The following is a 25,523-nucleotide window of genomic DNA, read 5'->3' on the forward strand; positions in this document are numbered from 1 at the left end:
CTTACTAAAATCAAGATTACTCCTGGGGGAATTCTGCGCCAAAAAAAAAAAAAAAATCTGCACACAATATTTTAAAATTCTGCATATTTTATTTGTCAAAATAATGCGTTTTTTTAATGCAAAAAGATCCACAATAACAGACAGTCACTCATGACTGAGAACAACATTGCAGGATATGCAAAATAATTTGTCCCTATCCACATGCAATTTTGTAGGGAATTCTCGAGCACGAGAAGCTGGTGTAGCAGTTTTGATGCATGATGTGAAGGCTGTTCATGTCGTGCAAAAGAATGAATATCCGTTTGTCATTTGGTAACTTCATCTGGACCTGGCTGGGTACTTTGGGAAGTGCTTGGTTCTGATTGTCCTGACATTTTATTAACTGCTTGATAAATGTTTTATTTGCCCTCAAAGTCTTCTTTTTTTTAAATGGGTAAGTAAAATAAATCCTGAGCTATAATCTAACCCCATTGTGTCACTTTGGCACAGGAAAAAAGTGAGAAAGCACATAGATCTTCCTAGTTGAGGATTTCCTTACTGTCCTTTATAATAAGGCTCCTTTACATCACTCTGGCAATGTAAAGGAGCTTTAAAATGTTTATAGGTTTTATGCTCCTGGGGTAATTGACTGAGAATGGGAACAGTTAACTGACAATAGAAACATTAACCACATTACTATGCAGGCAGGCTGCTACATTTCTGCCTCAGAAAATGAGATCAACTATCAAAAGCACCATTAACAATGTTGTTTTTCCCCATCAAGAACAGTGTTTTGTTTCAAACGTTGGAACAGTTTTGCACAGAAAGAACACTCTTCTTCTTCCACACCTTATCCCCTCTCAAATAAAAACTGACTGAATTTGTTTCAATCCAATCCCTGTGATCTTCTATAAAGTGAGCCTCCAGGCAATTTAAGGGATAACACTGGCTGATTGCATTTCCAAACCTGGCAAAACAGCTGCTTGCTTCATTGCAGTGAAGGAACATAGGCAGGCAGGCTGCTACATTTCTGCCTCAGGGGACAGAGCCTGCCTCCTGCCTAACAAAAAGCCCTACCCCTCCACGCCGGGCACTCTGCAGGAGAAAGGAAGAGGGACAGAGGGCTTGGCTACACTTGCAGATGTAGAGCACTTTGGGTTAAACCAGCCTTCGTACAGCGCAGTAGGGAAAGTGCTCCAGTCTGTCCACACTGACAGCTGAAAGTGCACTGGCGGGGCCACATCTGCAGCACTTGCAGCTGCATTGGGAGCTGTGCATTATGGGCAGCTATCCCAGCGTTCAAGTGGCTGCAGTGTGTTTTTCAAATGGGGAGGGGGTAGGGTGGAGTGTGTTGTGTGTATGTGGGGGGAGAGAGAGTGGGTTTTTGGGGTGCTGAGAGTGCATCAGCATGCTGTCTTGTAAGCACAGACCCCTCCCCCACCTCTCTCTCTCTCTCTCTCACTCAGCAAACATTAGCTGTTTGTTTTTTTCTCGGAGATGATAAGCAGCCGGCACTCCAAAACGGAGCTTTGAAAGGGCCACTTCCGCATTCCTGCCGGAGTTCACAACAAAGACGAGAAGCCACTTCAGTTAATGGGACCTTTCCGGAGGGCAATCAGAGCGCTGTAAGGTAACTCCTCATTCACACCGACGCTGTAGCGTCTCACCCAATACGCAGCAAACCTTATCCCTCTCGGGGAGGTGGCGTACCAGCGGTGCTCTAGCCAGGGAGTCAGAGCACTCTACGTGCCATGCCAGTGTGGATGGGGAGTGAGTTAGAGCACTCTGGGCGGCTTTATTGTGCTGTAACTCGCAAATGTAGCCAAGGCCAGAGTCTCTCCCGCTTGTTTGCTCACGTGTGCCCCGCCCTGCCCCTTGACGGTAACGAACGTCCCCCCCGCAGGCGTGCATGCCCAGCCTCCCTCCCCCGCAGTGATTTGCATCTCTAACAGCTACTCTAGGCATGCTGGGACAGATGCTCTGCCTGCGCTGCCAGGGAAGAGGTGTGTCCCCCCCGCATATTTCTTCTGCATTTTTCTGAGCGGGGAGCACAGAAAACTGTGAACCATAAGAATTCTGCACCTACACAGGTGCGCAGAATTCCATCAGGACAGAGGCACGTAAACTACGGCCCGTGGGCCACTTCCGGCCCACAGGGCCCTACTGCCCGACCCCTGAGCTCCTGGCCCGGGAGGTTAGCCCCCGGCCTCTCCCCTGCTGTTCCCCCTCCCATGCAGCCTCAGCTCACTGTGCTGCCGGCGCAATGCTCTGGGCGGTGGGGCTGCAAGCTCCTGGGGAAGTGCAGCTGCAGAGCCTGGCCTGACCCGGTGCTCTGTGCTGTGCTGTGTGTGGCTGGCTCCAGCTGGGCGGCGTAGCTGCCTGTCCTGGTGCAGCTGCGCCGCCAGCCACCGGTGCTCCAGGCAGCGCGGTAAGGGGGCAGGGAGCAGGGGAGTTGGATAGAGGGCAGCGGAGTTCGGGGAGGGTGGTCAGGGGGTGGGGGTGTGGATAGGGGTCAGGGCAGTCAGAAGGCAGGGAACACGGGGGTTGAATGGGGGCGGGGAGTCTGGGGGTGGTCAGGGAGAAGGGGTGGTTGGATGGGGGTGGGCCAGGCCTGGCTGTTTGGGGAGGCACAGCCTCCCCTAACTGGCCCACCATACAATTTCAGAAAACCGATGCGGTCCTCAGGCCAAAAAAGTTTGCCCGCCCCTGCGTCAGGAGTACAAGATGTATCACATCTACTGCTTTCTTCCTCTTTGACAGAGTTACTGGTCTAGTAGCTAGGGAATTAGATTGGTTTGGTATCATTTAAGAACAGTCATACTGGGTCAGACCAATGGTCCATCTAGCCCAGTATCCTGTCTTCTGACAGTGTCCAGTGCCAGATGCTTCAGAGGGAATGGACAGATCAGGTAATCATCTAGTGATCCATCCCCTGTTGCTTATTCCCAGCTTCTGGCAACAGAGGCTAGGGACACTTCAGAGCATGGTTTTGCACCCCTGGACATCCTGGCTAATAGCTATTGATGGACCTATCCATCATTAACTTATCTAGTTGTTTTTTGAACCCTGTTATAGTCTTGGCCTTTACAACATCCTCTGGCAAAGAGTTCCACAGGTTGACAGTGCGTTGTGTGAAGAAATAGGTCTTTTGTTTGTTTTAAACCTGCTGCCTATTAATTTCATTTGGCGACCCCCTAGTTCTTGTGTTGGGAGAAGGAGTAAACACTTCCTTATTTACATTCTCCACACCAGTTGTGATTTTATAGACCTCTGTCCTATCCCCCCTTAGTTGTCTCTTTTCCAAGCTGAAAAGTCCAGCCTTACTAATTTTTCCTCACACAGAAGCCGTTCCATACCCTAATCATTTTTGTTGCTCTTTTTTGTACCTTTTCCAATACCAATATATCTTTTTTGAGATGGAGTGACCAGATTTGCACACAGTATTCAAGATGTGGGCGTACCATGGATTTATATAGAGGCAATATGATATTTTCTGTCTTATTATCTATCCCTTTCCTTATAATTTCCAACATTGTTTGCTTTTTTGACTGCCACTGCACATTGAAAGAAGAAAAGGAGTACTTGTGGCACCTTAGAGACTAACAAATTTATTTGAACATAAGCTTTTGTGAGCTACAGCTCACTTCACTGGATACATGCAGTGGAAAATACAGTGGGGAGATTTTATATACACAGAGAACATGAAACAGTGGGTGTTACCATACACACTGTAACAAGAGTGATCAGGTAAGGTGAGCTATTACCAGCAGGAGGGGGAGGGGGGGCAGCTAAGATAACCTTTTGTAGTGATAATCAAGGTGGGCCATTTCCAGCAGTTGACAAGAACGTGTGAGGAACAGTGGGGGTGGGGGGAAATAAACATGGGGAAATAGTTTTACTTTGTGTAATGACACATCCACTCCCAGTCTTTATTCAAACCTAAGTTAATTGTATCAAGTTTGCAGATTAATTCCAATTCAGCAGTCTCTCGTTGGAGTCTATTCAAAACTTCAAAAACAGACTCCAATGGTTGGGATTATGTATTCCAATGTGCATTATTTTGCATTTATCAACATTGAATTTCATCTGCCATTTTGTTCCCCAGTCACCCAGTTTTGTGAGATCCCTTTGTTACTCTTCGCAGTCTGCTGTGGACTTAATTATCTTGAGTAGTTTTTTTATCATCTGTAAATTTTACCACCTCACTGTTTACCCCTTTTTCCAGATCATTTATGAATGGGTGGAACGGTGCTGGTCCCAGTACAGACCCCTGGGGGACACCACTACTTAACCTCTCTCCATTCTGAAAACTGACCATTTATTCCTACTCTTTGTTTCCTATTTTTTAACCAGTTACTGATCCACAAGAGGATCTTCCCTCTTATCCCGTGGCAACTTTCCTTGCTTAAGAGCCGTTGGTGAGGGACCTTGTCAAAGCCTTTTTGAAATTTTTGACAAATCCATGTTGGCTATTTCTTACCCTATTATCCAGTAGGTGCTTACAAATTGATTGTTTAATAATTTGTTCCAGTATCTTTCCAGTTAATGAAGTTAGTGTAACTGGTTTATAGTTCCCCCAGTCCTCTGTTTCCCTTTTTAATGATAGCTACAATGTTTGCCTTACTCCGGTGTTCTGGGACCTCACCCACCCACCACAAGTTCTCAAAGATACTCACTAATGATTCAGAGACTGCTTCAGCTAGTTCCTTAAAGCACCTTAGAGTAAATTTCATCAGGACAGCCCCATTTGAATACTATTATCTAACTATTCTTTAACTTGTTCTTTCCCTATTTTGGCTTGCACTCCTCCCTTGCTGTTAATATTAATTATGTTAACTATGTGGTCACAAAAGTGAATACTAAAGCAAAAAAATGGCATTACACACCTCAGCCTTTCTGATGTAATCCATGATTATTAGTATTTGATGTTCTCTGGTGCCTTCCCAGCTCTTTCTGTCAGGGGGAGTGTATTACTGAATGGAAGGGAAGGACGGTAGCTGGAATCCCTTATCCCTGTTTTCAGGCAGGGACTCATCGGAGATTGTGACACGCTGGGATTATTCCTGAAACAATTGCCCTGGGAGGGATTTTCTTGCTTCTGGACAGCGGGGTGGGGCAGGGACTCATGTTTCATGAAATTCAGGTTTTGGGTGAGTCTTTTATGTCTCATTGAAATTTTTACATGAATCTGTTTTGTTTTATACAAATAAATTCCTAATCATTTTTGTGTGTGTGCAAAGTCTGTCTCCCAGAGCTCTGTCAGGGGTATGATGATCCTTAGAGTCCCAGGAGGGGACTGAAAGCTCAGAGAGGGTGGATCAGAGTTCCGGTGGGGTGGGTCTGAGAGACCCAATGGGCAGAGGGGAGGCCCAGGGACAGATGAGAGCCCCAAGAGCTGTGTGGTCTCAGAGACTGTGGTGAGTGTGAGAGACAGAAAATGTGGCTGTGTGAAGGGGGCAAAAACAGAGTGAAAGTAACAAAAGGAGGAAAATAGAAGAAAAGGGGAATGATTGGAAATGAACAAGGGTTAGAAGGGAGAGGAAGAAATAGCAACACACGGTGCTTTTAGATCTCAGGTCTCCCCTGCTGCTCCTGGTCCTCACCTTCAGCATTACCATTAGGGTTGCCAATTTTCTAATTGCTGAAAACTGAACACCCTTGCCCTGCCCAGCTCCTTCCCCTGAGGCCTCCGCCCTCTCCCCCCACCCTCTGTCGCTCACTCTTCACTCTCCTTCCCTCCTTTATTCCCCCCTCATTCCCCCGTCTCCCAGGACTCACCTGCTGCCTGCAGAGTCAGGCTGGGAGGAGCTGATGTGGAGCCTGCCCACCTGCCCAACTGGGGCACAGCAGAGCGGGGGGGTTGGTCCCCAAAGCAAGGAGCTGGGACATGTGGGGGAGGGTCCCTGGAGCAAGGGGCCACGGGTGGGGAGGGGCGAGTCCCAGGAGCCAGGGCCGGGGCAATCAGGGCACGGCGGGCAGAAGGGAGGTGATGAATAGGATTCTCCCCTGGGCAGTGGCACCTACTTCTTGCAGCCCCGTCTGGAAGCCAGCCACGGCTCTCTGTCAGGCATCAGCAGCTGAGCAGCTCCTCCATGGGGCTCTAGCCTCAGCTGCTGCTTGTCCTACCCCCCAGTAGTAGAGGCCAGTTACTGCAGCCAAACTGGAGTTTTAGTGTCTGGTCAGATGTGCTGATGGGATGCAGCAGATTCCCTTTGAAAACCGGACACCTGGCAATCCTACTCTCAACTGATTTCCAAATAGGTTGAGGGCTGGTCTCTATGGGGAAGCTTAAGATAGATTCATTGATTACATGGCCAGGAGGGACAATTGTGATTACCTAGTCCCACCTCCTCCATAACAAGCCATAGAACTTCCTCGGATTAATTCCTGCTTGAACTAGAGCATATGGTTTCAAAAACAGCCAGTCTTGATTGAAAAATTAGTAAATTTCCCCCCGGCTAATAACCCTCACTGTTAAACAATCGCACCTTGTTTCTTGTCTGCATTTGGCTTCACTTTCCAGCCATTAGATCTTGTTACACCTTTTTCTGGCAACATGAAGAGCCCCCCTGTATCACATTTCTGTTCTCCATGTTTATACATCCAAGGATCGCATCAGCCCTTTTGGCCACAGCATTGCCCTGGGAGCTCAGGTTCAGCTGATTGTCCACCATGTCCCACAAGTCTTTTTTCAGAGAGTTCCTGCTTCCCACGAGACAACACCCCATCCTGCAAGTGTGGCCTACATTCTTTGGTTCTAGATTCATAACTCTGCATTTGGCCATATTAAAACATAAATTGTTTGCTTGCACCCAGCTCACCAAGCCACCCAGACGCTCTCTGTCAGCAACCTGTCCTCTTTGATATTTACTGCCCCCCTTCTTTGCAATTTGCAAACTTTATGGGTGATACTTTTTGGTTTTCTTCCAGCTCGCTGGTGAAAACGTGAAGTAGGGTACGGCCAAGTACTGATCCCTGCAGGATGCCACCAGAAACACACCGGCTCAGTGATGGTTCCTCACTATACAATTCTGAGACCTCTCAGCTAGCCAGTTTTCAATCCATTTGTTTTGTGCCATACTGTTTTTTTTTTTTTTTTTTTTAAATCATTTACCATCTGTCCCCCAGCTCCTGCTGAAGGTGTGCCTGTCCGTCTGGGTGCCCTTTGCAAGGCGGCTGGTGAGGGAGTGTTCACCTCTCTTCTCCTAGCGGCGCTGCGGTCTGAGTGGGAATCTGGGGAGATGCTCTGGGGACCAGAGATCCCATCGCTCGAGAGAGTCCCCCATCAAAGAGACCCCCTGAGCGGAGACACAGCCCTGGCGGGCAGCAGGGGATGCTGCTCTGTAGGACACGTTTCCAGGGTTGGGAAAAGATTCTGGCTGGATCCCTCCTGGGCCAGGCTTTCAGCCCTAGGGCAGGGCGCAGGAGGGGAGCGGGATTCATCAACTCCTGCCACCAGAGGGCTCTGGGTGGTGCGAGGGCTGGGGACGGGCGGGCTGCGCTGGCCCTTTAACTCGGGCTGCCAAGGGATCCAGGATATTTGCAATTTGAGCTTCCTGGGTCAGGCAGCGCAGGCGACGCTGCTGCCGCCTCCATAGCGAGCCGGGAGCCCGGGCTGAGCTGCTGCGCCCCAGCGGGGTGTGTGCGGGGAGAGCCCTTCCCTAGCGCCCCTCGGGGCCCAGCCCGGGGACTTTCTGCGGGGGCTGGAACCAGCCCCTGGGGCAGCCCTGGGCTCTGCCGACACCAGCCCCTGAGCCGGAGCCTGCAGGTGAGGGGAGAGACCCGGGGAAAGGGCCGGGGCCGGGCAGGAAAGTGACTCCGCACCAAGGGCCCCTCCTCGCCCCAGCTCTGCTCCCGGGGGGCGGGGGTCTGCGAGTCCCGGAGCTGCTGCTGCTGCCTCCCCGACCCCCGGCTCTGCCCCCCTGGGCGCCTGCAGCCAGCGGAGCCAGCTTAAAGGTTACAGTGAGAAAGTTTCAGAGTAACAGCCCTGTTAGTCTGTATTAGCAAAAAGAAAAGGAGTCCTTGTGGCACCTTAAAGACTAACCAATTTATTTGAGCATACAAATTACAGCTCACTTCATTGGATGCAACAAAGTTATGTGGTTTCTTCCACACCCCGGACTAACATAGCCATGCGGATAAAACCCCCAGGGTAGACAGAGCTGTGCCAACAAAGTGTTTCTGTTGGCAGGGCTATCCAGAGAAGTGGGGTTCCTGCACCGGAAGAAACACTCCTGCTGCCTCTACACTAAAGGTCTATGTACGCATCAGCTCTGCAGAGTAGACATGGCCGCAACAAAACAGCAACCAGATCTCCTGTCCGGAGGGGGGAAGGGGAGCGAAAGGGGGGGAGAAAAAGTGTGGGAAAGGAGAAGCAAGTGGGGAGAGAAGTTACAGGCTCCTAAACCTGCCCAGGTCTGTTGACTTTAAATTCACTTCTCATTGCACAAGATAAGGAACAGAGGTCGGAAAAGTCAGTTCCTACCTCTGCCTGGTCCCTGCTACAACCCTGGGTGACAATCTCAGGGGGAACCCCAATGCAGCTGTTTTGATTTTGTTCTTTTCTAGTATTTGGTTCTGGGAGGGTTTAATTATGTGTTGATGGGTTTAGAAAAATGCCCCAGCGTTTTTGCAGTGTGGCAGAATGCAGAACATCTGTTTGCAGGGGAGGGGGGTGAACCAGTGTGTCAAATTGTCTAAACCCCCCTTCTGAATCTTTCCCTCTGCCCTTTTCACCCTGATAGGCTGGAAAGTAACATCCAGGTTTCACTCCAGATTTTCCCACTGTCCCTGGGGATAGTGAAGGGAAATGGCTGCAGTGTAACAGGCACAGGTAAGCGATTATCTATCGGGTCCCTACCAGTGTCCCTGATTGCCCTCTTACCCCTGAGAACTCTGAGTGCCCCTCCATTACACTTAATAAAACCACCAACTTTTCCTCCTTGGGCAGTTAGTGATTAGGTACTGTTCTAGTTCCTTGATAGATGAGGGCCAGTCCTCTATTGAGCTAACAAACAAGTCCATTTCCTCCAAACATCCAGACATATTAACCCTTTTTTCTCCCCCCTCTCTCCCCAGTAAATGAGCAGTTTACTGGCAGTCCCAGTGATCGCAGGCTGTGATTTCCTTTTTGTTTCACTTCCACTGGGTCTCCGGAGTCATTGCCTATTCCACTCTATCTATGGGTTCCGATCCCATCTGCAGAACCACTTGTTGTGTCTTTTGCTCTTTACACAACAAAGAGAAACTTGTAGAAATCCCAGGCACTGTTGACTTCCAAATAACCATACTTATTTAACTAGTTCAGCTATCCAAAGCCTAACTACATTCACTGCTGTTCTGACAGGTTTTTAGAGCTTTCTAAAACTAGAACATGGTGAGGGCTAACAACTATTTATAGGGACACTACATTCTATTTAACGTGGAGCTGGAAGGTATGGGAAAGGCCCAGCAAGAAGAGTTAGAAATTACCCACTATGAGGAAACAGCCACATGTTCAGGGGTTTATCAAAGACCTACTACCAACCCGCAGAACTCCGAAGCCAAGCGTCACTCCAGAAAGTCAGGAGACAGGCAGAGATTCATAAGTTCTGAGGCTATAATGGTCCATTGTGATCATCTACTCAGACCTTCTGTATAATGCAGGCTATAGGACTTCCCTGTATTAATTCCTGATTGAAATAGAGTGGATCTTTTAGAAAAGCATCCGATCTTGATTTTAAAATTTCCAGTATTGGAGAATCTGCAACCTTTTTTTCCCGTAAGTTTTCCATAAGTTTTCCCCAATGTTTAATTATGCTCTCTGGTAGAAAGTTTGCACCTAATTTCTAGTCTGAATTCTATTGCTTCAGCTTCCAGGCACTGTATCTTGTTGTACTTTTGTCTGCTAGATTGAAGAGCCCATTATCAAACTTATGTTCCCCATATGAGTACTTGTAGATGGGGATCACATCACCACTTAATCATTTGTTTGATAAGATAAATGGATTGAGCTCCTTGTGTCTATCACTATAAGGCAGGTTTTCCAATCCTTTAATCATTCTTGTGGTTCTTTGAGCCCTTTCCAATTTTTCAGCCTCATTCTTGAACTGTGGATACCAGAACGGGACATGGTAGTCAAGTAGCAGTTGCACCAGTAACACACAGAGAGGTAATATAACCTATCTATTCCTACTCAAGTTTCCCCTGCTTATACATTAAAAGGGCTAATGTGATCCTTCAGGTACAGCACAAAGAAAAGGAATGCTTGTGGCACCTTAGAGACTAACCAATTTATTTGAGCAGGTACAGCGTCAAACTGGGAACTTACGTTCAGTTGATTATCTACCCTGAGCCTCAGATCTTTATCCTGGGAAGCAGAGACTCTGCAAGAGTATCCCATTTCGCAAATACTGCCTGCTTTGTTCCTAGATGTGGGAGTTTATATGTGGCTGTGGAGAAACACATCTTGTTGGCTGACATCCAGTTTACCAAGTGATCCAAATCTCTGTAAAATGACCAGTCCTCTTTATTATTTACCACTTGTCCAATCTTTGTGTCATCTGCAAACTTTATCAATAATGAGTTTGTTTTCTTCCCGGTCATTGATAAAAATGTTAAATAGCATAGGGCCATAGAGAACTAGCCCCTGTGGGATTCCACTAGAAACACACCCGTTCTCTGGTGATTCTCTGTTTACAATTACATTTTGAGACTTATCAATTAGCCAGTTTATTTTTTTGAACTATTTATTTATTAATTTCTAACAAGTTCACAAATCCTTGCCTGGCACATATCAGACAGAAAACACTTGTTACGAGAGTTAGCTTTTGTTTAAAGAGACATTATACACAGTTAGCCGGTTTTTAATCTATTTAATGTGCCATGTTGATTTTGTATAATTCTAGTTTCTTAATCAAAATGTCATGTGGTATCAAGTTGAATGACTTACAGAAGTCAAGTATACAACATTAACATAGAATCATAGAAGGTTAGGGTTGGAAGGGACCTCAGGAGGTCATCTAGTCCAACCCCCTGCTCAAAGCAGGACCAATCCCCAGTTTTTGCCCCAGACCCCTAAATGGTCCCCTCAAGGATTGAACTCACAACCCTGGGTTTAGCAGGCCAATGCTCAAACCACTGAGCTATCCCTCCCCCCAAAGGAAAGCTGCTGGTTACCTTGATCAATGAAACTCGTAATCATCAAAAAATATCCTAAGTTTGACAAGATCTATTTTCCATAAATCCATGTTGATGGACATTAATTATATTACCCTCCTCTAATTCTGTAGAAATCAATTCCCACATCAGCTATTCCATTATTTTTCCTAGGACTGATGTCAGGCTGACAGGTCTATAATTACCCAGGTCACCCCATTTACCCTTTTAAAATATTGGCTCAACATTAGTTTCCTTCCAGCCCTTTGGAACTTCTCTACTGCTCCAAGCTTTTTATTTTTTTTTTTAAATCAAATCAGATGCGCTGATTTTAAAACGTCTAACTTTAATAGCTGCTGTTTAGCATTCTCTTTTAAGTTATTGTTAGAGTGGACAGTATTTTATCATCAGATGATATGAATATATCATCAGTTTTTTCCCAAATATGGATCAAAAATATTTATTGAATACTTCTGCCTTTTCTGTATTAGTATTGACAGCTATTTCCATATAGCAATGGACTAATAACATTGATAGGATTGCTTTTCTTCCTTGTAAGCTTTAAAAACTCCTTATTGTCCTTAACTATTCTGATCATAGAGTTCTCCCTATGTACTTTTGCTTCCCTTATTAATTATATACAATTCCTAGCTTCTAACATATTAATTGCTATCAGCCTCCCCTTTTCCCCATTTGTTGTGTATGTATGCATATATTTCAGTTTTCAAAAATACTCTCACTTCCCCGCTAAGCCAGGCTGTTCCTTTTTAAACCAGTGTAGCCTTCTTTCTCGATTTTGGGATTGTGGCTTTTTGGCCGTCTAGTAAAATGTTTCTAAACAGTTTCCCATTGTCATTCACGTTTTTCTGTTTAAATTATTGTTACCAGCTGATATGGCTCATAACCATCTTCAGCTTTGTGAAAGCGGCCCTGTTAAAGCACCAAGTAGAGAGAGAGAGAACTGGTTTGAACTTTATTCTGTTTGTAACCACTAATTGTTAGTGCTAGGATGAAGAGGAATTTATCTGTCAAGATGAGGTCTCAGCTAGAATTCCCCCATGTTGGATGCAACACTTTTGAGTGAGTAAATTGTCGTGTATAAATGAGAAATTCTAATGACATTTTAGTACTGGTAGGATGAGAACTGCAGCCTATATCACTCAGATTAAAGTTCCTCATGATCACACAGCTTTCTTCCCTACACGTTATAGATAGAACAGGATGAATGGCTTCTCAAGCATCTTTAAGTGTTAATTGGTAGTCTGTAGCAGACACCAACTAGTACCTCATCTTGTGCTTTATCTGTTAGTACACTGATCTGTAAGCATTTAAGATCATTTTCACTGAGTTGTTGGTGATTCAGAAACAGGTAATGGCATTTGTGACGGAGTTCCACGCTCCCTCTCCTTCTGCCTACTCAGTCCTTCCTAAATAGATTATAACCATTGATTTTAACACTCTGATCATGTGAATCATCCCACCAGTTTCAGTAATGCTATCTAGATCAAATCTGTGTTCATAAATGAGTAATTTCAGTTTCTCTTGACTTTTTTTTTACCCAGGCCCCTAGCATAGGTATGTAGGCAATTCATAAATTCTTTCTTTTCATATTTCTTGGTGTCTTGATTAATGTTATTCTCAACTTCTTAATTTTTTGCTGAGTGCTCATTTGTTCCCTCTTTTCACACTCCTCTGTTGGTATTAGTTTACTGCCTTTCTGAATACTCTGACCAGCCTGTCCCCTTGCAGCTATATCCTTCTGCTGAGATGCAGCCATCCAACCTGTACAGCCCCTTCACTCCACAGAAGGTAGTACAATGTTCCACAAACCCAAAACCCTACGCCACTTACCTATGCAGTGCTTCACTTCCAGAATCTTCTGCTTCCTGTCTTTCTTGGCTTATGGGCCAGGAGATATTTCTGAGAAGATAATTTGGACGTTCTCCTCCTTCAGTGCCCTTCCAGATTCTCTAAAGTTGACTGTACTCTCTCCAGTTCAACTGAAAAATCATAGAATCATAGAATATCAGGGTTGGAAGGGACCCCTGAAGGTCATCTAGTCCAACCCCCTGCTCGAAGCAGGACCAATTCCCAGTTAAATCATCCCAGCCAGGGCTTTGTCAAGCCTGACCTTAAAAACTTCCAAGGAAGGAGATTCCACCACCTCCCTAGGCAACGCATTCCAGTGTTTCACCACCCTCTTAGTGAAAAAGTTTTTCCTAATATCCAATCTAAACCTCCCCCACTGCAACTTGAGACCATTACTCCTCGTTCTGTCATCTGCAACCATTGAGAACAGTCTAGAGCCATCCTCTTTGGAACCCCCTTTCAGGTAGTTGAAAGCAGCTATCAAATCCCCCCTCATTCTTCTCTTCTGCAGGCTAAACAATCCCAGCTCCCTCAGCCTCTCCTCATAAGTCATGTGTTCTAGACCCCTAATCATTTTTGTTGCCCTTCGCTGGACTCTCTCCAATTTATCCACATCCTTCTTGTAGTGTGGGGCCCAAAACTGGACACAGTACTCCATATGAGGCCTCACCAATGTCGAATAGAGGGGGACGATCACGTCCCTCGATCTGCTCGCTATGCCCCTACTTATACATCCCAAAATGCCATTGGCCTTCTTGGCAACAAGGGCACACTGCTGACTCATATCCAGCTTCTCGTCCACTGTCACCCCTAGGTCCTTTTCCGCAGAACTGCTGCCTAGCCATTCGGTCCCTAGTCTGTAGCGGTGCATTGGATTCTTCCGTCCTAAGTGCAGGACCCTGCACTTATCCTTATTGAACCTCATCAGATTTCTTTTGGCCCAATCCTCCAATTTGTCTAGGTCCTTCTGTATCCTATCCCTCCCCTCCAGCGTATCTACCACTCCTCCCAGTTTAGTATCGTCCGCAAATTTGCTGAGAGTGCAATCCACACCATCCTCCAGATCATTTATGAAGATATTGAACAAAACCGGCCCCAGGACCGACCCCTGGGGCACTCCACTTGACACCGGCTGCCAACTAGACATGGAGCCATTGATCACTACCCGTTGAGCCCGACAATCTAGCCAGCTTTCTACCCACCCTATAGTGCATTCATCCAGCCCATACTTCCTTAACTTGCTGACAAGAATACTGTGGGAGACCGTGTCAAAAGCTTTGCTAAAGTCAAGAAACAATACATCCACTGCTTTCCCTTCATCCACAGAACCAGTAATCTCATGATAAAAGGCGATTAGATTAGTCAGGCATGACCTTCCCTTGGTGAATCCATGCTGGCTGTTCCTGATCACTTTCCTTTCATGCAAGTACTTCAAGATTGATTCTTTGAGGACCTGCTCCATGATTTTTCCAGGGACTGAGGTGAGGCTGACTGGCCTGTAGTTCCCAGGATCCTCCTTCTTCCCTTTTTTAAAGATTGACACTACATTAGCCTTTTTCCAGTCATCCGGGACTTCCCCGGTTCGCCACGAGTTTTCAAAGATAATGGCCAATGGCTCTGCAATCACAGCCGCCAGTTCCTTTAGCACTCTCGGATGCAACTCGTCCGGCCCCATGGACTTGTGCACGTCCAGCTTTTCTAAATAGTCCTTAACCACCTCTATCTCCACAGAGGGCTGGCCATCTCTTCCCCATTTTGTGATGCCCAGCGTAGCAGTCTGGGAGCTGACCTTGTTAGTGAAAACAGAGGCAAAAAAAGCATTGAGTACATTAGCTTTTTCCACATCCTCTGTCACTAGGTTGCCTCCCTCATTCAGTAAGGGGCCCACACTTTCCTTGGCTTTCTTCTTGTTGCCAACATACCTGAAGAAACCCTTCTTGTTACTCTTGACATCTCTCGCTAGCTGCAGCTCCAGGTGCGATTTGGCCCTCCTGATTTCATTCCTACATGCCCGAGCAATATTTTTATACTCTTCCCTGGTCATATGTCCAAGCTTCCACTTCTTGTAAGCTTCTTTTTTATGTTTAAGATCCGCTAGGATTTCACCGTTAAGCCAAGCTGGTCGCCTGCCATATTTACTATTCTTTCGACTCATTGGGATGGTTTGTCCCTGTAACCTCAACAGGGATTCCTTGAAATACAGCCAGCTCTCCTGGACTCCTTTCCCCTTCAAGTTAGTCCCCCAGGGGATCCTGGCCATCTGTTCCCTGAGGGAGTCGAAGTCTGCTTTCCTGAAGTCCAGGGTCCGTATCCTGCTGCTTACCTTTCTTCCCTGCGTCAGGATCCTGAACTCAACCAACTCATGGTCACTGCCTCCCAGATTCCCATCCACTTTTGCTTCCCCCACTAATTCTACCCGGTTTGTGAGCAGCAGGTCAAGAAAAGCGCCCCCCCTAGTTGGCTCCTCTAGCACTTGCACCAGGAAATTGTCCCCTACACTTTCCAAAAACTTCCTGGATTGTCTATGCACCGCAGTATTGCTTTCCCAGCAGATATCAGGAAAATTAAAGTCACCCATGAGAATCAGGGCGTGCGATCTAGTAGCTTCCGTGAGCTGCTGGAAGAAAGCCTCATCTACCTCATCCCCCTGGTCCGGTGGTCTATAGCAGACTCCCACCACTACATCACTCTTGTTGCACACACTTCTAAACTTAATCCAGAGACACTCAGGTTTTTCTACAGTTTCGTACCGGAGCTCTGAGCAGTCATACTGCTCCCTTACATACAGTGCTACTCCCCCACCTTTTCTGCCCTGCCTGTCCTTCCTGAACAGTTTATAACCATCCATGACAGTACTCCAGTCATGTGAGTTATCCCACCAAGTCTCTGTGATTCCAATCACATCATACTTCCTTGACATCACCAGGACCTCCAGTTCTCCCTGCTTGTTTCCAAGGCTTTGTGCATTCGTATATAAGCACTTGAGATAACCTGTTGATCGCCCCTCATTCCCAGTATGAGGCAGGAGCCCTCCCCTCACAGACATTTCTGCCTGTGCTTCCTCCCGGTATCCCTCTTTCCCACTTACCTCAGGGCTTTGGTCTCCTTCCCCCGGTGAACCTAGTTTAAAGCCCTCCTCACTAGGTTAGCCAGCCTGCTGGCAAAGATGCTCTTCCCTCTCTTCGTAAGATGGAGCCCGTCTCTGCCCAGCACTCCTCGTTCATGGAACACCATCCCATGGTCAAAGAATCCAAAGCCTTCTCTCCGACACCACCTGCGTAGCCATTCGTTGACTTCCACGATTCGACGGTCCCTACCCAGGCCTTTTCCTTCCACGGGGAGGATGGACGAGAACACCACTTGCGCCTCAAACTCCTTTATCCTTCTTCCCAGAGCCACGTAGTCCGCAGTGATCCGCTCAAGGTCATTCTTGGCAGTATCATTGGTGCCCACGTGGAGAAGCAGGAAGGGGTAGCGATCCGAGGGCTTGATGAGTCTCGGCAGTCTCTCCGTCACATCGCGAATCTTAGCCCCCGGCAAGCAGCAGACTTCTCGGTTTTCCCGGTCAGGGCGGCAGATAGATGACTCAGTCCCCCGGAGGAGAGAGTCCCCGACCACCACCACCCGCCTTCTCCTCTTGGGAGTGGTGGTCGTGGAACCCCCAACCTCAGGACATTGCATCTCATGCCTTCCAACCAGCGGAGTCTTCTTCTGCTTTCTCACCCCAGACATATCATCTGGTCCACTCTCCGCAACGGTACCTGCGGAGAGAACATGAAAGCGGTTAGTTACCTGTGTCTGTGTTACTGGAACCCGGACATTCCGCTTACCTCTTCTGGAGGTCACATGTTGCCAAGCTGCTTCACTGGCCTCTTGGCTCCTCTGTGCAATCTGCTCTATATCTTTAGAGCTTTGTGCCCCTAGAAGCCTATCCTGAGTTTTGTCCAGAAAATCCTCAGTTTCTCGTATGCAACGCAGGGTCGTTATCTGTTGCTCCAGACCTTCAATCTTCTCTTCCAATATGGAGACCAGCTTGCACTTTGTACAGACAAAGTCGCTTCTGTCCTGTGGAAGAAAGACAAACATGGCACATCCAGTGCAGGTCACAACAGCTGAACCCCCCCCTTCCATATCACCTTCCTACTACGAGCTTCCTCAGAGCAGTTTGCAAGACGTAAGCCTCACTGGGCTCACTCCAGGCGAACTCCCAGGCAAACTCTTGCTGTGAGCTGCTCTGCTGTCCCCGCTGCTCAGCCGGTTCGCGAAGCTCTGGCTATTTTTAAACGGCCAGGCTTCCCTGACGCAAACAAACAGACACCCTAATCACTAGTTTTAAAAAAAAAGTGGCAGTTTTATTTGCCTTCTGTTTTCTGAGCCCAGGGGGTAGGGGAGAGATGTATGCATGAAGCTGCCTGGGGGGAATGGGTGTGTGTGTGTTTACCCATCTGTGTGTGTATCACACTGCATCGACAAAACACCACCTCCAACAGCGTACATGGAAAAGTGTGGCCTCCCTGCTGCTGGGATTTACCTTTCTGACTTCTCCATCCCCCTGCTTAATCATGACTCTGTTTCCTCTTTACCCCAGCCAGTCTTCTCCCCCACACTCTCTCCTTTTCTCTCCAGCCCCTACAGTCACCTGCCTTTCCATTTACAGCTTCCCACCTCTCACAGCTACTGCCCCACATGCCCCTGCACTCTCTATTCTCCTGCACCTGCTCAGCCTCCTGCAGGCTGAATCCCCCACACATCCTCCTGGACCCCCTCAGAGTCCCTCTAGCTCCCCATATTTCCACTTTTCCTCTTGAGTTTCCTGTCCAGTCTCCTAACAACAGAGCCCCAGCCATATTCCTTGAGAAGAGCCTGACATCATTCACACTGGAAACAAGGGTAGTTGGTGGCCATCTTTATTAGGGGCAGCCTCACCTCCACATGACAAATCTGTAGGGAAACAGTGGCCATCTTGAAGGCCATTTGACTTGAGCTCCTCCCACCCCACCCCCCAATAATGGGAAATGTGCAAGTTTTGGATTGAAATCCCAACTAAATATCATGAGACTCGTGATAAAAATCACCAGAGTCGGCAGGTCTGGGCATTGCACTTTCGCAGCAGAAATTGTGTTTATTTTTAATGAAAGCTCTGGGAAATTTCCCAACTCCCCAGGGAGGTTCCCTGCTCTCTGTGGGGAGGGGTAATTTCCAGCCCTGCCTGTGACTGGTCAGGGCTCTGATCTCAGCAGGGCTAGAAGTGGGGATAAGAGGTTGAAGACCTGTGCTATGCCTGTGTCATAACATCCCTCGGTATGTGGAGGACCCTCAATCTCCTACAAGGGGGAACCTCAAGTCTCCAAGGAACCATCTGACCTCCTCAAAGGGTCTCCAGGAATGGTTTCCAATCCCTTTGGTTTATACAAGTGATGGAATACACTCCTGTGTTCATACCCTACACCCTACTGAAATAATTTTTGTACAAAGTATGATTTTTGAGGTGTCTTTTGAAAATTCATAATTTGGTGGTCACTGTTGTCTTGATAAAATATGTGGCAACATTGTATGTAAAATTAAGATTTTCTTGTAGGATGTTGTTAACACATGTTCCAAACCATAGCAGAAGTTGGCACATCAGTCTGTCCTAAACAAAGGAATGTGTGCTTTGCTTCATTAGCATTTAAGCAGTAACTAGAGTCATCAAGCCAGAAGGGAGTGCAAACAGGTGAGAAAAAAGCAGCAAAGAAAATCCTTCCACACAGACGCTTTGTCTCCTGGTTCTCAGCTGGAAATGCTTCTCAAAGGGGGAATAAGACTGTGAAAAGGAGGGGCAGACACCCCAAGAAACCTTCCCCCCCTCCCCCCATTCATCTCACTCTTTGCACCTGAGCAGACGAAGAACATAGCCGTTGTATTATGGGGGACGGGTCCTGACCCGAAGGTTGGTCAGTAACACTGCTGGAAGCATGTGTTGAGAAACTTTGCTTCAGATCTAACATAAATTGTTGTTAGATGTGAGAAAGTGTCTTCTCTTTATTTTTCTTGTAGTCATTTCTCACTTTTATGCCTCATTACTTGTATTCACTTAAAACCTTTCTCTTTGTAGTTAATAAACTTGTTTTACTGTTTTATCCAATCTAGTGTGTTTAAGTTGGAGTGTCTGGGTACTTTATTTAATGTAATAAGCAGTCATATTCCTTAAAGGAATAAAGGACTTATTTTATTTGTATCCTCCAGGAGAGGGCTGGGTAGTACAGGACATATATTTCTGGGGGGAAATCTAAGACTGGGGGTGCATGGGTGTCACACTGAAGTATAACCAAGGCTGGTGAGAGTCCGAGTGTAACCAAGAGTGCCTGGCAGTTTGCAGTTACACACTCTCTCTCTCTCTCTCTCTCATGGTGTGATTTGCATGCTGGTAGGCTGTTTGTGTGTGACCCTAGTGGGTGCTACTGCAGCAAGACATTGTAAGGCATCCAAGGTTACAGGGCAGGGGTGACACAGCTACTGATTAGTCTGGATTGTACCCAGTATGTCACACCCACCCAGCTAGTACATCTGGAAACAATTGTGTCTTAGAATAAGTGTAAAATCTTGGTCTCACGTGTTTTCTTTGTCTGGAGCAGGATTTTCCATTCCCAAACTTGTTGTGATCTCCCAGGGAAGAGACATGGCTCCAAGATCTCCAGGACTCTGAGGAAAGGGAGATCCAGAGAAACAGCCACACAGGTGAGGAATTGGTTAAACAGACGGAGAAGCCATCTGCCATTGATGTGTTATATTTTGACTGTAGTAAGACTTTTTATACGGTCTCGCATGACCTTCTCGTAAAGGAACTAGGGAAATACAACCTTGATGGAGCTACGATAAGATGGGTGCGCAACTGGTTGGAAAGCTGTTCAGAGAGTAGCTATCAGTGGTTCATCGTCAAGCTGGAAGGGCATATTGAGGGGGTCCCACAGGGATCAGTTCTGGATCTGGTTCCGTTCAGCAACGTCATCAATGATTTAGATAATGGCATGTAGAGGACACTTATAAAGTTTGCGGACAATACCAAGCTGGGAGGGGTTGCAAGTGCTTTGGAGGGTAAGATTAAAATTTAAAATGATCTGGTCAAACTGGAGAAACGGTCTGAAGTAAATAGGATGCAGTTCAGTAAGGACAAATGCAGAGTACTCCATTTAGGAAGGAACAGTCAGTCGCACACATACAAAATGGGAAATGACTGTCAAGGAAGGACTACTGTGGAAAGGGATCTGGGGGTCATAGTGGATCACAAGCTAAATGAGTCAACAGTGTAACTGCTGCAAAAATAAATAAAGCAAACATCATTCTGTGATGTATTAGCAGGAATGTTGTAAGCAAGACACAAGAATTCTTCTGCTCTACTCTGTGCTAATTAGGCCTCAGCTGGAGTATTGTGCCCAGCTCTGTGCACCACATTTCAGAAAAGATGTGGACAAATTGGAGAATGACCAGAGAAAAGCAACAAAAATTATTAAAGGTCAAGAAAGCATGACCTATAAGGGAAGATTAAAAAAAAAAAAAGGGGGGGGAGGGTTGTTTAGTCTGGAGACGAGAAGACTGAGAGGGGACATAACAGTTTTCAAGTACATGAAAGGTTGTTACAAGGAGGAGGGAGAAAAATTGTTCTCTCTAACCTCTGAGGATAGGACAAGAAGCAATGGGCTTAAATTGCAGCAAGGGTAGTTTAGGTTCAACATTAGGAAAAAATTCTTAACTTTCAGGGTAGTTAACCACTGGAATAAATTTCCTAGGGAGGTTGTGGACTCTCCATCGTTGTCTAACCTACTCTTAAAAATCTCCTAACACTTGTCAGGGATGGTCTAGATCAGAGGTTATCAAACTGTGGTCCACGAGCTCCATTCAGGTGGTCCACGGATAGTTCCCTCTAAGGTGCAGACCTGGACGGCCTCACACAGGAGAACGAAGGGTCACCCACCTAATTAGTGGAGCCGTGCAGGTGTGTCTCCACTAATTAAGTGCCTGGACCCTGGAGAAGATGCGCATGTAAGGTGAGGTGGCGGCCTTGGGGGGAATAGGGGGTAGGTGGGAGGGGGCAGTGGGTTGAGAAGAGGAGGTGGGGGGAATTTGGGACATGCAGGGCTTCGGCGGCCTGAGAAAGAGGCGACTTTCCCCAGCTCCAGGGCTGTGGCTGCCAGGGAGAGATGGCCCTCCTTGTATGTAAACAGCTGCCATTCTCACAGAGGCCCTGTGAGCATCTCCAGGTCTCTGTCCCCCGGTCAGGATTGTCCCCAGCAGGTGGTGTATACACATGGCAGATGTCGCTCGTGACTTCTCACCCACCCTCACTGACCCCTGGGAGTAGCTGCCTGCCTTTGAATGTTTGGATGGGATGTGGAAGCAGAATTGGTGTCTCTCTCTCCCCCCTCCAACCCCCTTCTAGGGAAATGTTTTCGGAAGGATTTAGATCCTGATTTTACAATTATCCCAATATTTTAATTATCCCAGATATTTTAATTTGTTTCCCCCCTTTCCTGTTCCACTTTCTGAGATTCCCATTTGTAACAGGGGCTCGGGTGGTCGGGAAGCCTAGTGATTAGATTGCCAGGCTCTCAGTCCCCTACTGGGCTGAGTACTTTGTCTTTAAGGCCAGGGGAGTGGTAAGGGGCACTCAGGCCCTCCCTCTCCACAGGGTCCCAGCCCATGGCCCTGTGTATATCAACCCCTGAACAGGTGGGTTTGGTGTCCCTCCCGGCAGGGAGTCAGAACCCACTGCCTGGGCTACTTCCTACAAGTTTGGGGCATGGCCCCTTTAGTACAACCTGCCGGTGGCTTGCTGCCCATAGGGTTACCTCTTTGGTCTAGGGAAATGCCTTGGTGCGATTTCAGGTTCCTTCAGGCAAGGTGAGGATGAGCCCACAATGTCTCTGGGGTCCACTCAGTCTGTTACCTCTGGTGCTGGGGATTCATTCACAGTCTCCCCTTGGTTGGGGAGTCAGTGCTGGCTTCCAGGTGGCTGCCCTGGCTGGCAGGCCACTATCCCTTCAGCTCTCAGCAGAGCTAGGGTCCCTTCTTTTATCCTCCCTCCAGTCCTGGCATTGTTTGCAGGTATAGTGAGGTAGGACTAGCTTAACCCAAACACTTCTTTAACCCTTGCTGAGCCAGCGGGCAGTTTCTCTGCTTCATTGCACTCTTTTCCAAGTGCAGGGACTGACTCCTGTCTGGATTCTCTTTCTTTCACATCAGGTGATGGGATGGTGAGTGAGAACAAGGAGGATCATCCTCAGCAGGGAGATCCTGAGCAAATGGAAGCACAGAGAACACTATTGGGAAGATCTGAAGGGGACATTTCCTGGATTCCTGAGCAGGGAGAAGCCTGCGAAAATCAGCACAGACCAGAGGCGCAGCAGGGAGCCTCCTCATGGGAGAGAGAACAGGGTAAATCCACTGACCAAGGGGTTGGTTTGAAGGACCTTCCTGAAGACCTGATCCAGCCAGGAATCTGCAGTAAAGGGAAACCATACGAATGTGCTGAGTGCGGAAAAATCTTCAGTAATGACTCATCCCTGATTGTTCATCGGAGAGTCCACACAGGAGAGAGACCCTATAACTGTTCAGAGTGTGGGAAATCCTTCACTCGGAGCTCCACCCTTGTTGTGCATCAGAGAGTGCACACAGAAGAGAAACCCTATAAATGCCCCGACTGCGGGAAAAGCTTCAAGCGGAGCTCAACCCTTATTTCACACCAGAAAATCCACACAGGAGAGAGACCTTATAACTGCCTTGAATGTGGGAAAGGCTTCAGTGAACGCTCAAACCTAAACAAACATCAGAGAATCCACACAGGAGAGAAACCCTATAATTGCCTTGAGTGCGGGAAAAGGTTCACTTGGAGTTCACACCTCATTAAACATCAGAGAATGCACACTGGAAAGATGCCCTATCATTGCCCTGACTGTGGGAAAGGCTTCAGTGACAGCTCAGCTGTTATTAGGCATCAGAGGATCCACACCGGAGAGAGACCCTATAAATGCCTTGAGTGTGGGAAAAGCTTCAAGCAGAGCTCAAACCTTATGAATCATCAGATAATACACACAGGAGAAAAACCCTATTACTGCCCTGAGTGTGGGAAGGGGTTCAGTCGGAAGGCTCACGTCATTTCACACCAGAAAATACACAGGGCAGAGAGATCCTTTAACTGCCTTGAGTGTGGGGAAAACTTCACTAGCAGCTCTGACCTCATTAAACATCAGAAAACCCACACTGGAAAGACACCATATAAATGTTCTGTCTGTCAGAAAAGCTTCATGCAAAGGTCAGAACTTATTTCACATCAGAGAGCTCACACAGCAAAGAGAAACTATAAATGTTCTGTCTGTGGGAAAAGCTACAAGGGGAAGGTCTCTCTAGCGTCCCATCAGAAACTCCACATAGGCTAGCAGGTGGCAGGAACTCTGTGTGGGCAATGGGTCTGTGCCCTCCTGAAGCAAAGAGTGAATGTCCTTCATCGGTGGAGGGTCTGTGTAGGGGCAGCAAGTGGATGAAGGGTTCTGATTTCACTGGGGGATAGTTGGCAGCGGCAAAGGAGGAGGAAACACTGGGGAGCTGGGTGATTGCAGGGTCTGAGGGGAGCAGGCGATGGGATTGGTAGAGAGACATTTCTGTGGGTTCTACACGCACTTTCCAGTTTAGAAGAGAGGTAAAAAATGCCCCATTGCAGTTTGTGTCCAAGTTGTCTCTGCAGCTCCTAGGGCATCTCAGGGTAGGGATACGGAAATGTTATTCAGGGAAGCAGAAAGGGGCCCTCTGGGGCTGTAGTTACAAGGCAGTAACAACTGCCGATCTGAACTAACAGGATGTCAGAGCACTGCTCAGTGTATTGGACATCTATACAGTCATGGACGGTCGGGGCTGCTGGAGACTGGGGATTTCATGGTGGAGATTCCCCAGAGAGGTGGGAACTCTAGGAGATGCTCTTTTAGGAGTGTGGTCTAATGGTTGGGGGGTTGGGGTGGGGGAAATGAGTTAGGACTCCTGGGTGTGAGCTAGTGCTGGTCACTTCCCCTCCTCTCTCTGTGTCCATTTCTCCCATCTCCACAGTGGAGATAATAGTTCTCCAACTCCCTGGAGAGTTGTGAGGGGCCAGTAATTACTGTGTGTTCATAGAATCCCAGAAATGCAGGGTTGGATCATAGGTACTGGGAGTGCTGCCAAACCCCCTGGCTTGAAATGGTTTCTATTATATACAAGGTTTACAGCAGTGGTTCTCAAAGTTTTGTACTGGTGACCCCTTTCACATAGCAAGCCTCTGAGTGTGACAACCCCCCCCCCCCCCGCCAATTAAAAACATGTTTTAATATATTTAACACCATTATAAATGCTGGAGGAAAAGGGGTTTGGGGTGGAGGCTGACAGCTCAAGACCCCCCATGTAATAACCTCATGACCCCCTGAGGGGTGCTGACCCCCAGTTTGAGAACCCCTGGTTTACAGTTTAGTTTAATGGCTCACAGCACCTCCTCTATAAAAATTGTTCCAGGACCCCTGGGTTGGAAGGAACCCCGAGAGGTCATCAAGTCCAATTTCCTGCACTGAGGCAGGACCAAGTAAACCTAGACCATCTTTGTCAGGTGTTTGTCTAATCTGTTCTTAAAAACCTCCAATGAGGGGGATTCCACAGCCTCCCCTGGAAGTCTCTTCCAGAGTTTATCTACCCTAATAGTTAGAAAGCAAATGATTTTTTCCTTCCTAAGTGTACCATTTTGCACTTGTCTTTACTAACTTGATTAGAGACCCATTCTCCAATTTGTCAAGGTCATTTTGAATTCTAATCCTGTCCTTGAAAGGGCTTGAAATCCCATCTTGGTGTTATCAGCAAGTGTTATAAGCATATTCTCCACTCTATTATCCTAGTGATTAATGACAATATTGAATAGTACCAGATTCGTGACTGACCCCTGAGGAGCCTCATTAGATATGTCCCTATAGTTTAACAATGAGCCATTGGTAACTATTCTTTGAGTATGGCCTTTCAAACAGTTTTGCACCCACCATATAGTAATTTCATCTAGACCACATTTCCCTAGTTTTTCTGAGATTGTCATAGGGGACTGTGCCAAAAGCCTTACTAAAATCAAGATATATCTACTGCTTTCCCAGAGCCACTACACCAGTAACCCTGTCAAAGAAGGAACTTAGATTGGTTTGGCATGCTTTGTTTTTGACAAATCCATGTTGACTATTTCTTATAATCCTAGGTTTCAGAGTAACAGCCGTGTTAGTCTGTATTCGCAAAAAGAAAAGGAGTACTTGTGGCACCTTAGAGACTAACCAATTTATTTGAGCATGAGCTTTCGTGAGCTACAGCTCACTTCATCAGATGCATGAAGTGAGCTGTAGCTCACGAAAGCTCATGCTCAAATAAATTGGTTAGTCTCTAAGGTGCCACAAGTACTCCTTTTCTTCTTATAATCCTGTTATCCTGTAGGTACTTACAAACTGATTGTTTAATAATTTGTTCCAGTATCTTTCCAGGTGTTGAAGTTAGGGTGACCAGTCTATAGTTCT

The 25,523-nt window shown here is 47.1% G+C and overlaps 1 protein-coding gene, 1 long non-coding RNA gene and 1 pseudogene across 4 annotated transcripts in view; 2 read left to right on the top strand and 1 right to left on the bottom strand.

Moving 5' to 3' along the window:
* Window positions 1-25,295, top strand: part of LOC144275110 (uncharacterized) — a 28,114-nt gene extending 2,819 nt beyond the window's left edge. Inside the window, exon 2 of one of the 2 annotated variants that reach the window (XM_077834249.1) lies at window positions 22,471-25,295. In XM_077834249.1, coding sequence (XP_077690375.1) covers window positions 22,471-23,396 — 926 coding nt within the window. In that variant the 3' untranslated portion in view covers window positions 23,397-25,295. Of the gene's footprint in view, window positions 1-22,465 lie in introns of both variants that reach the window. The other variant, XM_077834248.1, reaches the window with a different exon arrangement.
* LOC144275109 (uncharacterized) overlaps window positions 1-25,523 on the bottom strand; it is an 807,364-nt pseudogene that overhangs the window by 80,577 nt on the left and 701,264 nt on the right. The gene's annotated exons all lie outside the window — the stretch shown is intronic.
* LOC144275115 (uncharacterized) lies at window positions 7,564-20,493 on the top strand. Its single transcript, XR_013347987.1, has 3 exons — window positions 7,564-7,747; window positions 8,724-8,812; window positions 19,599-20,493. It is a non-coding gene; the product is annotated as an uncharacterized LOC144275115 (long non-coding RNA).

The sequence above is a fragment of the Eretmochelys imbricata genome, chromosome 14, assembly GCF_965152235.1.
Source record: "Eretmochelys imbricata isolate rEreImb1 chromosome 14, rEreImb1.hap1, whole genome shotgun sequence".
Classification (NCBI taxonomy): domain Eukaryota; kingdom Metazoa; phylum Chordata; order Testudines; family Cheloniidae; genus Eretmochelys; species Eretmochelys imbricata.